Source organism: Dicentrarchus labrax, unplaced genomic scaffold (genome assembly GCF_905237075.1).
Source record: "Dicentrarchus labrax unplaced genomic scaffold, dlabrax2021, whole genome shotgun sequence".
NCBI lineage: Eukaryota > Metazoa > Chordata > Actinopteri > Moronidae > Dicentrarchus > Dicentrarchus labrax.
Genome location: NW_026136715.1, coordinates 13,009,664 through 13,023,174, shown reverse-complemented (window position 1 = coordinate 13,023,174; position 13,511 = coordinate 13,009,664). Strand labels below are relative to the sequence as shown.

At 40.4% G+C, this 13,511-nt stretch overlaps 1 protein-coding gene across 3 annotated transcripts; it reads left to right on the top strand.

The window, feature by feature from the left end:
* Positions 1 to 3,015: 3,015 nt before the first annotated feature.
* LOC127377885 (tumor protein p53-inducible nuclear protein 2) lies at positions 3,016 to 13,233 on the top strand. 3 transcript variants are annotated; one of them, XM_051426168.1, is made up of 4 exons: positions 3,016 to 3,313; positions 7,680 to 8,038; positions 8,199 to 9,348; positions 9,465 to 13,233. In XM_051426168.1, the coding sequence occupies exons 3-4, from the start codon at positions 8,786 to 8,788 to the stop codon at positions 9,730 to 9,732; spliced, it is 831 nt and encodes a 276-aa protein (XP_051282128.1). In that variant the 5' UTR covers positions 3,016 to 3,313; positions 7,680 to 8,038; positions 8,199 to 8,785; the 3' UTR covers positions 9,733 to 13,233. The 3 variants fall into 3 exon arrangements, with proteins under 3 accessions (XP_051282128.1, XP_051282129.1, XP_051282127.1); XM_051426169.1 differs by having other exon boundaries at positions 3,017 to 3,313; positions 9,192 to 9,348; XM_051426167.1 differs by having other exon boundaries at positions 3,017 to 3,313; positions 8,796 to 9,348.
* The last annotated feature ends 278 nt before the right edge of the window (positions 13,234 to 13,511 follow it).

Genomic DNA, 13,511 nt, shown 5'->3' with positions numbered 1-13,511 from the left:
AGTTATTTATTCACGTTCCCTTAGCATCTGTTTTGTCCCCACTCAAGGAAGGGATGAGTTATCAAATAGCTTTTTTATTTTTTCACAAAGAAGTTACCTTACTGCCTGTTTCAAGCGGCAACACACACAACAAGCCGGACTTCTGATTCACCTTCTCCATCGCCACACCTCGGCCTTTAACCACAAACAAAATAGAAGCCCTCTGCATTTAACATGCCTTAGTTAGCCGTGTCAGCTGGCGCAAGGACAGGCATGCTGTTAAACAAGAGCTGCATGTCACGTTCATGAACATGAACACACGCAGGGAGAGAGAGAGAGAGAGGGAGAGGGGGAGACATTGCTGTGACCTTTCACCTATTTACTAACCGGCTTTGGAAACTGTGGGAATCCTGTGAAGCCAGGCAACTTCAGTGAAAGCTCTGGCATGGATTAAGAAGAAAACAGAGGCAGACAATGGAAAGCCATGACCTCTTCTCTTGCCGTGTCCTTGAGCAGTGTATTCAAGCCCCCAAGTATTTGTAAATGATGTGGTTGTAATCACACCCATGAAAGGATAATTACTACAAATATAATGTTCCATTCATCCTGTATCATAGCTACTGACATGGCAGTACATGTTATAAGAACATGATATAACAAGTTCCACCAGGCCTATGACTTCTTCTGATTAGTTTTGTGAACACAAACATTAACACAAGCACAGATGCACAAACTGTTCTTGCTAAATGTTTGTGTTCACTGTGTTACCAGGGTTTGGATATCATCATCTCTGCAGGATGAATATGTGTACTGTGTGTGTGTGTGTGTGTGTGTGTGTGTGTGTGTGTGTGTGTGTGTGTGTGTGTGTGTGTGTGTGTGTGTGTGTGTGTGTGTGTGTGTGTGTGTGTGTGTGTGTGTGTGTGTGTGTGTGTGTGTGTGTGTGAGAGAGAGAGTTGCCTAGCACCTGGTAACTGTATAGGCTGAAACCTTATCATCTTTCCTTTAGAAAGCTCATGCTGTGCTGGACTCTTGCTATCGTGTCTCACCGCTGTGACAAAGTCTATGTAGAAACATTACTTAAGAAAGGAGCCCGTATGAGACGCAGGCATCTGGAGACACAGCCCTTTTAGGTGTGGTTCATTTGTTTTCAATTTGCGTTCGAGATGTCCAGTCATAGAGCCAGGCCTGGTTACTCATATGTACATTCCTGTGTATTATAAAGCAAAACATGACATACTGTAAACTGAGTACAGTGCATTGCCGTGATAAAAAATACAAAATGACTTTACTACTAGTATAGTTATTCAACCATCTGTATACAGTAACTACAATATCACATAAAAAACATCACAAAGTCTTATCTGTGTACATACATATTAAATAATCAGGAAGAGCTTTTCAGATTGCAGTTACTACATTTCAGATCAGTCATTAATCGGGTAAAATTATAGGATTATGCTCAAATTTGACAAAATGACCGTTCTAATATGACTGATATCTACTACTGAACTAAGTTTCAGCTGGCAGGGAGGACATAGGAATCCAAAACTCTCATACAGGCATTTGCTCAGGCTGCCTGACCTATCCAGTTTTGTGCAGACTAGTGTAGATCCTCAGAGATCTTGAAAACTAGTCATCCAGACTTTGGAGATAATTAGGCTATAACTAGTATGGTGTGTTTCCTGTGAATTCCCCCTTCCACATCAAGCCCCATCCACATGCTGGTGCATACTGGCATGCATATGTGGACATATAAACATGCACACAGCCACACACACTCATTCATACATTTATGCATGAACACAAGCAAGGTGTGAGAACAGGTTTAAAACAAACAATAATGTACACAAGACTTAAGATTCCTTCTTTGTTACAGCAAACAACAATTAAAAAAAAGCAATATTGAACTGAGGATTATGCGTAATACTCTAAAGAACCTCATTCAAACACAACACAGGATGATCTCTCACCTAGTGAAACACACACACACACACACACACACACACACACACACACACACACACACACACACACACACAAGAGTTACATCAACAGTCACCAGTTTGCACAATCTGCAGTAATAAAAGGCAGTGGGTATTCTCAGAGCTTTACAGACTGCAGAGAGTAAAAGTGACCAGCAGGGGGTTTTCAAACCCTCTCCCCAGCTCATTGGTTACTCAAATGCTGCATTCAGAAAGAGCACCTCTAACTGGCTGGTGTAGATGAGTGGCATGTGGTGGTCCTCCCCACAGAGGAGGAGTGAAAAGATGGATGTTGAGGGGGAGGGGAAAGAAGTCTATTTACAAATGAAATTTAAAGTAACATCCCCAGCATCCCTGGACAAGGAAAGCTAATAGTTTGTCAACTGGGGATATTTAAAAAAAATAATAATATTCAAGGTTGGCATGAGCGTTTGTTTCAATAAATGATTAATTGTATAAGTCACAAGAGAAGAATATGGAAAGAAGATTACCTTGTCCCATTCATGTCAGACAATATTCAGCACCAGATGAAAAAAGTATAATAAAATGATGCAGTGTAACATTTACAACACAAAGATATGGATAAGAAATAATATGCTGTCAGTTGCCCAAAGTCTGTTCAGGAGTTGATATAAAGGGATATCTGCAACAGCTTCAGCTCTGTGCTCTTCTTCTGTATTTAATTAAGCAGCAAGTTGACAATTTAATCACTTTGGCTGTCAACAGATCTTCATATTTTTCTTGTCATAGAAAAAGCTTGCATTTGGAGCTATGTGCACACAGACCCTGAATCAGTTTACCATCCCCCAGCCGTGGCTCCAAACAGCAGGGATGGTGAATGTAGAAGCAGACCAGGGATCAGTCTCTGGGTGAAGTCACCGTTTCCATCTGGGTGCAGGTTGACAGCTCCTCTCTCGCCCAGCCCCCCACCCTGGCTGTTACCTAGAGGCCCGGCTTGTGGCTTGTGTAATATTCTGATTGGCTGGCTGGCTCGGTGTGGGCGGGGAAAGGGGGCGTGGCCGAGCGTATTGTGATCTCACAATCAGCTGTTTTGTACGTTCTACATTCTGATCCGAGGATCAGCTGGAGGCAGCAATAAACAGAAAGAAAATCTGCAGCGGAAAAAATAGAGGAGGAAGAAAAAAAAATAGCTGCAGATGTTATGATCTGAAAACATCAGTGTAACATTTTTACACAAAGCCCTTCTTCTAAGAAGAAAGCCTTTTATTTTTGTATAATGGTGTTTTAACTACCTCACTTAAAGACTATCTAAAGCTATGCTTTAAATAATTGTTGTCGTTTCTACTGTGTGTGAGATCTCGTTTACAACTTGAATAATACTGCAAAGGCAGGTAAGCTATTCTTTATTTTATTTTATTTTTTATTTTTTTGCTTTATATCTGATACTTTGTGGGTTTTGTGTCAGACTGTGTGCTCCCAAGAGGTATCAAGCTACATTTGTCTCTGCCAGTGAAGCGGCTACATACCATACACAGAAAACATCAGATATCAGCCATCATAAAATCATAGAACATGTAGAATTACAGAGCTTTGTCTGTCACTGACTCATGACAATTTCTCTATCTATCTTTGACTGCTTTGTAACGACCTATTATTAGGTCAGGAATAGATCTGAAAGCAGCATAGCAGCCCAAACCAAACGGCTTAATTAGGTCGATTCGACGTCCTATGTCCCAAAAAAAAAAAAAAAAAAGACTCCAGCCTGCATACGTGTAATCTTCCAGGACGCCAGCAGCAGCCCGTTGTTTTGTAAATTGCACCAAATGCTGATGTGGAGTCAAGTCGATGGCGGATGTTGATGTTTTTCTTTAAGGCGGACCTCGTAAGGGAAGGGTTGTTGTTTTTTTTCTGCAAATGTAGTCACTTGGGTTATTATGTGAATAACAGTCTCATTGTGCTGTCAGTAGCCTCTCCAGTCTTTCGTGCAGTGTCGCTGAGCCACAACTGTCATTGCTTTGACCCTTCAGCTGTGCAGCTTATACGGATAATTCATGTTTAACCTGGATACCCTTACACAAAGTCCTGCCTCCTCTCGGCCGCTCTGCTCTGGACAAATTTGAGGCCGAGGTCAATGTATTATTCCGCTGCTTTAGGCCTCGTTTAAGGAAATCTTTGTGTATTTAAAATATAAACATTGTTGCTGTGAGCGTTTATTCCCCCTCCTCCTCCCCACCACCATAAGGGCAGTGGGTTTTCAACCCTCGACAATAGCAACCATTCACATACTACGGGTTGTTGGCGGCGCAGTGTTGTAAAGTGCAGATCGGACATATCAACCCACACAGGTTGCATATACACGGTCGTAACATCTTACATGTTCGCTATGTTTGCTGCTCATCTCTCTCTCTCTCTCTCTCTCTCTCTCTCTCTCTCTCTCTTTTTTTTTTCCTCCTGTCGCCAAATAGGCTCGAGCTTCTCAGTCAGCGTCAGTGACGTGTTCGCGACGTCACGGCCGTCTTGTTTTTATTTCGTGAGTCCCCTCCCATCCGGCTTCACTCCTCCTACTTAAAAAAAAAAAAAAAAAATAGACCAATGTCAAAAGGAAGATCCATAATTCAAGGCCCTTTTTATATATATATATTTAAGGATGTGCAGTTGTGCCTGTAAAATCTTATTTATAATGTGACATTTAAATAAAAACACCAAATAAGGACCTGTCAGTGCTCCTAGCGACCATATAAAAATACTCTCTCCTGTGTGTGCCATATCTTCATGTATTTCAGGTTTAGTCATTATAGATTTCCTATATTTGTCTTGAACACTCCTTATTTGACAGGAACAATGCTCCCTGATCAACAGAAACAAAGAACAAGCCTGGAGGGCTCACCTGTTGTCCCTGACCAGATGTCAAAAAAGCACCCTAAAAACAGAATAAAACGTCCGTTTTAACCCACCAAATTAGTATTTACAACTTAATAAATATGCACATGATAGCTCCAAACACATCCACCATTAATTAATGCCACAGTATAGTTACTGTGCTGTACTGTAATACATATTCATAAAGAAAAAAAAGGACTGTTTAAAGAGAAACAGGTTATATGACTGACCAAGAGAGAGTGGACACAGCAAGGCAGCCAGACTTGCATATTATCATGTTAACATTGTCTTCACTACACGTTTTCAAACTAATGCTGCACATTTGTCCCTCTGCTTTCTCACATGTAATAGATTTCACTTTAGAGGACATTTATCAGTGTTAATGGGTGGTAGTTGTTAGATAATGCTTCTACACAATATATGCCATGTATTCAGGATCTGTGTCCTCCAGGATATAATCCATATCAGTAGTGGTTGTTTGTGTGCTATTAGTAGTATCAACAGCTATATTTACACCAGTCAGATAGCCATGAATTAGCTGCCACAGCACCAAACTGATAAGTGTTTTATCAGGGAAGTGCTGCATGTAGTCAGTGTTGAATGTGTGTTTTTTTGTTGGTGTGTTCTGAACCTTATGCAAAGCAGCATTCAGGCTGTGTCACCAGAATTTTGTTTATCTGGATTTATTCGTCATGGTCTCATGACTTAAGTTTCTATTAGTCCAGGAATGCATTAAAACAATTTCAGTGTTGAGGATGGATCAGTTCAGCCTCAGTTCATAGTATCGTTTTGGATTTCCTTTGCAAAATCCCTGAAATACAACCATGGGCCTTTTTATTTAATTCACTGGATAGGATTTTTAACACATGACCTAAAAATTGAGTCAAAGTGAACTCATACAACCCTGAGTATTAAAAAATATAGCAGGGAGCTTTCTATCCAGTAGTGTCATAATATTTATTTTGGAAATAGGCCTCCACTTGCAGCTTTTGCCCCATTTTCTTCTCTCTTTATTTTGTTATTTCAAGCATACAGTCTCCCTGACAGAGACTATATGTGTTAAAATGATTAATATTACATCTGACATAAGAACTCTCAGGAGTATGTACTGCATGGTTGCAATTAGGATGGATGTCTCCTCCCTTAATGTTCCTGAATGCCATGGAGATTCTCCAAATAGGGACAGAAACAATTATCCATCCATGCATATCTCCTTCCATTTCTCCTTGCTCTGTATGTACATACCACACTTTGTTTCATCTTTTAATCTGTGCTCTATTAACATCTGTCATTTCTTGATCTACTCATTTAGTTGGTGAAATAGTTTCATGTCAGCAGCACATGTTGGATTTCCATGGGAATTTAAAGACAGATCAAGCAATGGGTCAAACTGATGGTCTCAAATAACTTATTATCTAGAATTTAAAGCTCTACAAAAATAGTATACAAAAAATAAATATAGTTTTTTTTAAAAAAGCATACAGGAAGAAACCAATTTAACTCAAGATATACCTTTAAGTGAGTCAGCAAGCTGCAGAAGTATTGGCAAAGGTTTGCACTCTGTGATCTAGTCTCTCCTTTGTCGGCCCTCAGACAGTTTAAGTAAATAAAACTCGGCCTTTGAACATGTAAGGGTTTGTCTTGTAAGTGATGGCTGTTCAAACATCTGTTCAACATTACATCATCATGTAGGTCATGCACTTGTCCTTTGCCTCAGTACCTTCTGTCCTTTGCATTTTAACATTGTGCACACACACTTTGTTTTACTTTGTGAGACTCTTTGTATCACCTCCTTTCACCTTCTCCTCTTCTTCTCTGGTCTGTCCATCTGTTCTGAGGCTGTGCTGATTGGTTATCTAAATTTGACAGGGGAGGGGGATTGCAGCCATCATCAACCAACTTCTTGCTTGCTGATTTGACTTATTTCTTCGTAAAACACATTCTTATCTAATACCACCTACTGTAGCTCAGTGTTCCTCTGCCAATGTATCACTGTGTCACTGTTTAAATGGATATAACCTTTTATATACAGGCTACGTATGAGTGCTGCCGTGTTGAAATCTCATTACTCTCTTTTCTCTTCAGTTGAGGATCTACAGTATATACTCCAATTTTGGTTGTCAGGGTCTTACTTGTAGTCCTCGACCTTTGAGTAAACTCATAAATCTTCATCAAGAAGCTGCTATATATATTTTTATATTAACAATGGCCAACTCCTATGGCCAATGGCCAAGTGGACAACTTCAGAGCTATTTAATTATTTCGGTTAGAAATAACAGAAATAAAATGTGTTGCTTCATCCAAGATGATTTTTAGATTCCCAGTTAATCTAATGTGCAGGCAATATCCAGCAATCTTAAAGCAGCAACAAAGAACTAAGGACAAAAGCAGTAGTGGCAGGCATTAAGAATAACTATAGAAATAGCTTCTTGCTGATGGTCTGTTGTGCTTATGTAGGTCATATAGAGGTATCAATATGACACTGAGTGTTTCATAACCGGTTAAAAACTCCTTGTAGTACGTTTAAAGTGGGAACTTGATGGCATAAAACTACTGTTTTTAATGACACACTGTTTGTGTCATCCTGGCATTACATCACAAGTCAAATTGCTTTGAGGTTTTAGTCCAAAACACAGTTCCAACTTGTTGTAATGTGTCTCGAAATAACCCTGAGAAAGTTCTTACCCCACACATTGCTCACTTATTGTGCTTATCTAATCTACCCTGATTTAGCAGTGGGAAAATAAACCAATAAGTGACTATAAGTCTTTTTTTAAATGTCTTTTTTAAGAAAATGTGTTGACAGTGAAACAATTCATCTACTTATTACCACTAACCACCCCTTCTTTCTTTCTCTTTCTCTCTCTCTCTCTCCAGGCCTTTGCTCCAACCAAGTGAAACCTTACATTTGCACTACAGAAGCCTGTCTACTCTGAGATCCAGCAAAGGGCTTCAATTGAAAAAAAGAGACTAAATAAATTAGAATCGCATAAAAAAACAGCAACAAGTGATACGTAAACACAAATAAGAAAATTCAAAAAGGCAGCTACAGCTTTTTCTTTGTGGACAACAAAAAGCACCTGAGTCATCAATACTTGATAATACAGCAGTCATGTTTCAGCGTCTGAGCAACCTGTTGTTTGGGGAGGTGGAAGAGGTGGCCGCTGAGCTGAAGGGACCCAACCCCTGTGTGACGGAGGCCGATGAGGAAGGATGGATGCTTGTCAACCTGCCTGGTGAGTCTCAACAGAGGAAGTGCAGTGGTGGCCTCGGATAGGACGGTGTGGCATTTTAGAGCCACACCAAACTAGAAAAAAAAAGTCAAATTGTGTTTTGTGTTCAAAGATTTAGGTAGCTGAGAAATACTTTCTGTTCTCTCTTTGCATGTCTACTAAGGTTTGAAGTGTAGAAGTGATGATGGGAATGATGAGGATGATGGGGCGAGGTGAAGAATCAGTTAGGGCGTGGCGCAAATACACTGATGCTCACCCATGTGGCTGCCACACCAACAGTGTTGTCTGTCAGACGATGGAAACACATTATTCTCTGTGAACATACATCTCCTTCCTCTTTGTTTATGATCTCAATCATGACAAAGGCAATTATTGAGTATGGAAATTTGCTTTGGTGCCTGTTCAGAAGCCAACCAAACATCAAAAGCAACATAAAAGTACCTCTCAGCAGAGTCAAGACAAACATTATGTCACTGACATAATCAAAACCTCAGAGGGTCAACACAACTAATGATGTGACTCTTTTATGTTTTGTGTTTCCTTACCCCTTCTTCTTCCCCTCCTCCAATTTTTTTAAACACCCTTACATTCCCCACACTGGTATGTGTGCGCGTGCGTATGTGATCCCTTTAAAACTGCCCCTTCACCCCGCATGGCTTTTTGAAAATCTACCACATTTACTTCATTTTTGACCTCCCACCTTAAACATCTGTCTTTATTGGCCGTCCCATTCCCGATCTCATCGCTGGCATGCGCTCAGATGAATCTGATTGCATGATGCAGGCGGGGGATGCACAATCATTTCCAAACAGTAACCAATCAAATCATCAAGACACACATACAAGGACTGAATGTCCGACCCCCATTCCCCACGCACCTCACAAGCGCCGTAGGACACATAAAGGTCGGGCACGAGGTGCTGTAGCATCATCAGACCCCCTGTCTTGTCCAAGCGCTAGCCCGTCAGACTTGGGTGCCACTACACCCGTGACCCTGCCGAGACGGGCCAGACTGTCTACGCCCTCCTCCACCCCGTCAATGTCCCCTGGCTCTGGAAGTGAGTGTGGGGGCAGTGGGGGTAGCAGTAGGGCAGGCGCAGAGAGAGGCTGCATGGATGAGAGCTGGTTTGTCACCCCTCCCCCCTGTTTCACTGCAGAGGGAGCCACAGCGGAGGCCAGCCCGATGGAGGACCTGCTCATCGAGCACCCTAGCATGTCGGTGTACGTCTCCTCGAACAACTTCTCCATGGTCTCCAACAGCAACCTGTCTGTAGTGGGAGAGGAAAGCATTGTGAGCTTGGCAAGCAGCGTGAGGTGAGAAATAGCACTCTTTATGCTAGCTACACTTGACCTTCACCTGCTTTTTCAGCATCAGCACGACTATCACAACAATCACACTCATTGTCACTTTGTGTTCTTTGTCCATGCAGCAGAGTGGCTGAACCAGCTGCTGTCCCCGCCACCCGCAGCACTATGCCCACCAGGGTGACCCGTGGAGCAGCTGCCCAGGCTGGAGCTCTGGCCAAGGTCACCCAAGTGGCCAGGGTCCAGCGTAGCAAAGCCCGCATCGAGCGGCGCCATCTGGGCCGCAACCGCATCCAACGCCAAAACCTCACCAGGGAGCAGGTCCCCCGCCACGCAGCCCACGCCAGAAACACCTTCCTTCACCAGCCTAGCAAGCGTAACATCTGCCACTAATCTCCCCAGCAACCAGGGGGCATCGTTTACTCTGAGGGCATTAGTAGTGCATAGTCAACTCCAAGACACACATGATTAAATGTATTCACCCAGAGCACATTTGCTATCATTTCTGCACATCATATCACATTACACTCAAATACCAGTAGACTAGTAGCTTTTTTGTTTTGGTTTAGTTACAAACTGACTCCACCTGGTAGTTTTATGCCCCATTCTGCTCTTATGAACCCAGCCCTCTGAGTACATCTGTCTAGACATTTATTATAATTATTGTCCATTGCAGTATCCAAACTACAAAAAAAAATTCAAAATATTTATACAGGTTATACTTAGTATTATTAATGTCTGAAAAACAACAAAAAGTTTAGCTCTGATTTTCTTCTCCTATCTTAGTAAAATATTCTCCTTCTTTCACCCTTTCTCAAGGCATGTTATTTTTGAAAACAATGAAATCTCTAAAATACTTTGTATGTTCAATTTGGAGATTATCTGAAATTTAAACAACCAAGTGTACTTTAAGATTCTTTTGGTGGAACAATGCAAGGCAGAGACAAGTTAAGCCCCAGTATCTTTGCAGAGAAAACAACTCATCATGTCTTCGAAGCTTTATATTACAGGTGATTATATTTTTAGAAAAAAGGTGGAAGGATATACCGTGTGACAAGTGTGAGGGGAAAATCACCAGACATTTGTTTCTCTCCTGTTTGGTCTTTCAACATGCAAAGTAACAGACAAGAGCGAGGAAACATGGCGCAACCTGTTTCATCATAGGTAACAAATGTTGTGATATTTCTCTCTTCTCACTTTGTGAAGGATAAGAGCAAGTAGAAGATGGTGAGAGTATGAGCAAAACAGACTAAAGAGTAAAAATAAATTTTTATGATGAATTAGAACTAGATAGCAATAAAAGAAATGTGGTTTACATAAAGTGGCCATAAGGAAGTGTTATGTAACCCTCTGAGCAGCCCTAGTTTTGCATATTTCATCTGTGTTGCTCTGGATAATGAATAAGGTATTTTGTTTTTGTGGACATGGACATTGGTCTATATAATAAATATATAGAAGAACTATTGCTAAGGAGTATAACTGGAGATGAGGTGAAACGATACAGGGCTTGCCTTTGGGTTACAGGGTATGGCAGGTTATAGTAAGTGCAAAGCGGTATTGATGGCAACTCTTTATTTTGTTTTGTTAGATTGTTTTTCCGCCCATTTTCTCTCGTAAATTGTAATATTATTTTACAGTCTCGCTCTCTGCATGCTTCCACCAAAGACAGAAAAGAAAGTTTGTTACTTGTCAGACAAAGAGAAAGTACACGTTTGGCTAATAAAGACATAAAAAAAAAAAAAAAAAAATCACTCCCTGTAGATCAATACACAGCATAATGATCATTAAATGTGTGGTCTGTAAACTAAAGTAATGTGCCCGGCACACATCATCCATTTTCATCCACGGTGTGTGCTGTGATCTTACGTTATCCATGTGAACACCAAAAAGAAAGTAAGATCTATTAACATATAAGCTCCTTCCATTGTCACTGACTGCCCAGGAGGCAACTGGAGAAAGGGGGAAGAAACGTCTCCTTAAATCTCCTTAATCTTTTCTTGCAACACATTCAGAGCTATCATCTTGCTTATGGATGTGCAACCCATTGCGCTCTAACATCGTCCCTGTCTCGTTAGCACATCCAGCATTAGCAGTGTCCACTTAAAGATCTAGCTTACTGATATGTATTCAACAACAATAGTAAACAATGGTGCTGAAGTGTATACTAATGTTTGTAAATTATTTGAGACATGGATGTAAGTTTGCACTGTCATACATTTTGTGAAAGTTTTAGCGGTGTGCTGTGTGCTTGTTTTAATTTTGTGATCTTTTTTTTCTTTTGTTTTTTGTTTTGATTCAAATTGTGTGTGAGAAGATGTACTGACACGTATAATGCTAGAAACTCTTTAAAAAGACATGGATAATGGTCATTTATTTGTCTTGTAAATATTACAAAACAATTGATACGCTCCGTTAGATGTCAAAGCCTCTCAGGACTTGAGTCCACAATGTTGTGTCCAATGGGACTAATGAGAATCCTCTCTCTGCCTCACCTCTGTGCTCATTATCAAATCAAGAGGGCATTTCAGTGGCCAAAAGTGGTGTTTTTGCCCCAGCTTCAGTCTCATCTCTTTGAGATAAAAACTCAGAGTTGATGTGCCATAGGCAAACACTGCCCTCCAGAGGGTCCACATAGCACAGCACTGGCTGTATGGATGCTGGTGAAGATACAGTACAATGACATGGTTTTATTACAGTCTGTACTGGTGTGTTCAAAGGTCAGATTGAGAGTCTGGGGATTCATTTCTGATTGTTTGGTAAATGGAAATGTCTCTTTAAGATCATCTAGATGAAAGAGATACTATTTTCCCTTGAATCACCTACCACTCATTTTTTCATTTCTGCCAGTAATCCTATAAATTACTCTGTTTTATTAGAAATCTGTTAATATCTGTTAATTTATGATATAATTATGAATATTATCTTTTTTTCTGTTTAAAGATTACTATTATGTATCCTGTTGATTCCTCTGAATGGTGCAGGAGATGGATCTGAGGTGATGAGGCTAACATGTGCACACACACACACATATTATGATCTCTCAATGTAAGCTTCCCACTTACGGACTTACTATTCAAACTGATTGTGTTTCCGATGTGGAATTTTGTTTACCTGTTGTAAAATAGTACATACCGACTGAAAACAGGGTAATAATGAGAGATCACATGTATGAAGTGTGTGTGCATGCAAAATGTAAAGATCACCACAGATACCATCTACCTCTGCAAACCTGTCCTGTTTTCCTTATTTTTATTTCTTCCTTTCTCACCAGTGTCATGTTCTCGGTATGTTGTGTGTGATTATTGAAAGGTGTGGTTTAAGACTTAAAGTCATCCAACAATGGGGAGAGGGAGTGGCCACCAGGTGTGTCGAGCCTATACGATGTGGACAGGGAAAGGATGAGGCAGGAGACAGATAGTTTATATATATATTTAAAAAAAATAAAATTAAATGTATCATAAAAATACAATAGAATATGCTTGTATTTTCCCATATAGTTATTAGAACAGTTGTTCACTAGGATGTTTTAAATGAAAGGCGCTGAATGTCTGGGGAGTTTCATATGTTTTATGTTGTGCCCTGAAATGATGGCAGCTTAAAAACACTTGGGGTTTTGCCCATGTTACATCTCAATTAGTACACCCCTCCCCCCATAAAAAAGAAATATATAGACATATAAAATTTGGTGTATCTGATATCTACAGTATGGTGATTGTGCCTTTCACTATTTCTGCATGGTTTTTGTGATGTTCTGATTTTTCCATCCCCAAAGTGGACGGTTGTCCACCGACAGGCAAGACCTATGCAAAAATCAACCGATGGGTTTTCCAGCATCAATTCAGAAAAACACAGGTACCCGCCAAAAAAACCAACAACAATAAATACTCAGGTTAACACCTGAATCCTGTGTCATTATTTTCATGTGGGAGAGCAGGAGGGAGCAGAGCAGAACTAGAGAAATATGTATGGGGAGGAAAGAGGAGAGGCAGGGGGGCGGCACAGCGAATCGCAAATAATCACAAATAGATATAAAGATATAGAAGACATTTGAACTGTCAAACATCACATTTTTGTGGTACATTAGTAAAGTATTGAAGCATCTAAAGGTGACATAAGAAATCAATAAAAAAAATTATTTCGAAATCTTCAAACATTTTTTCAAATACATGTCT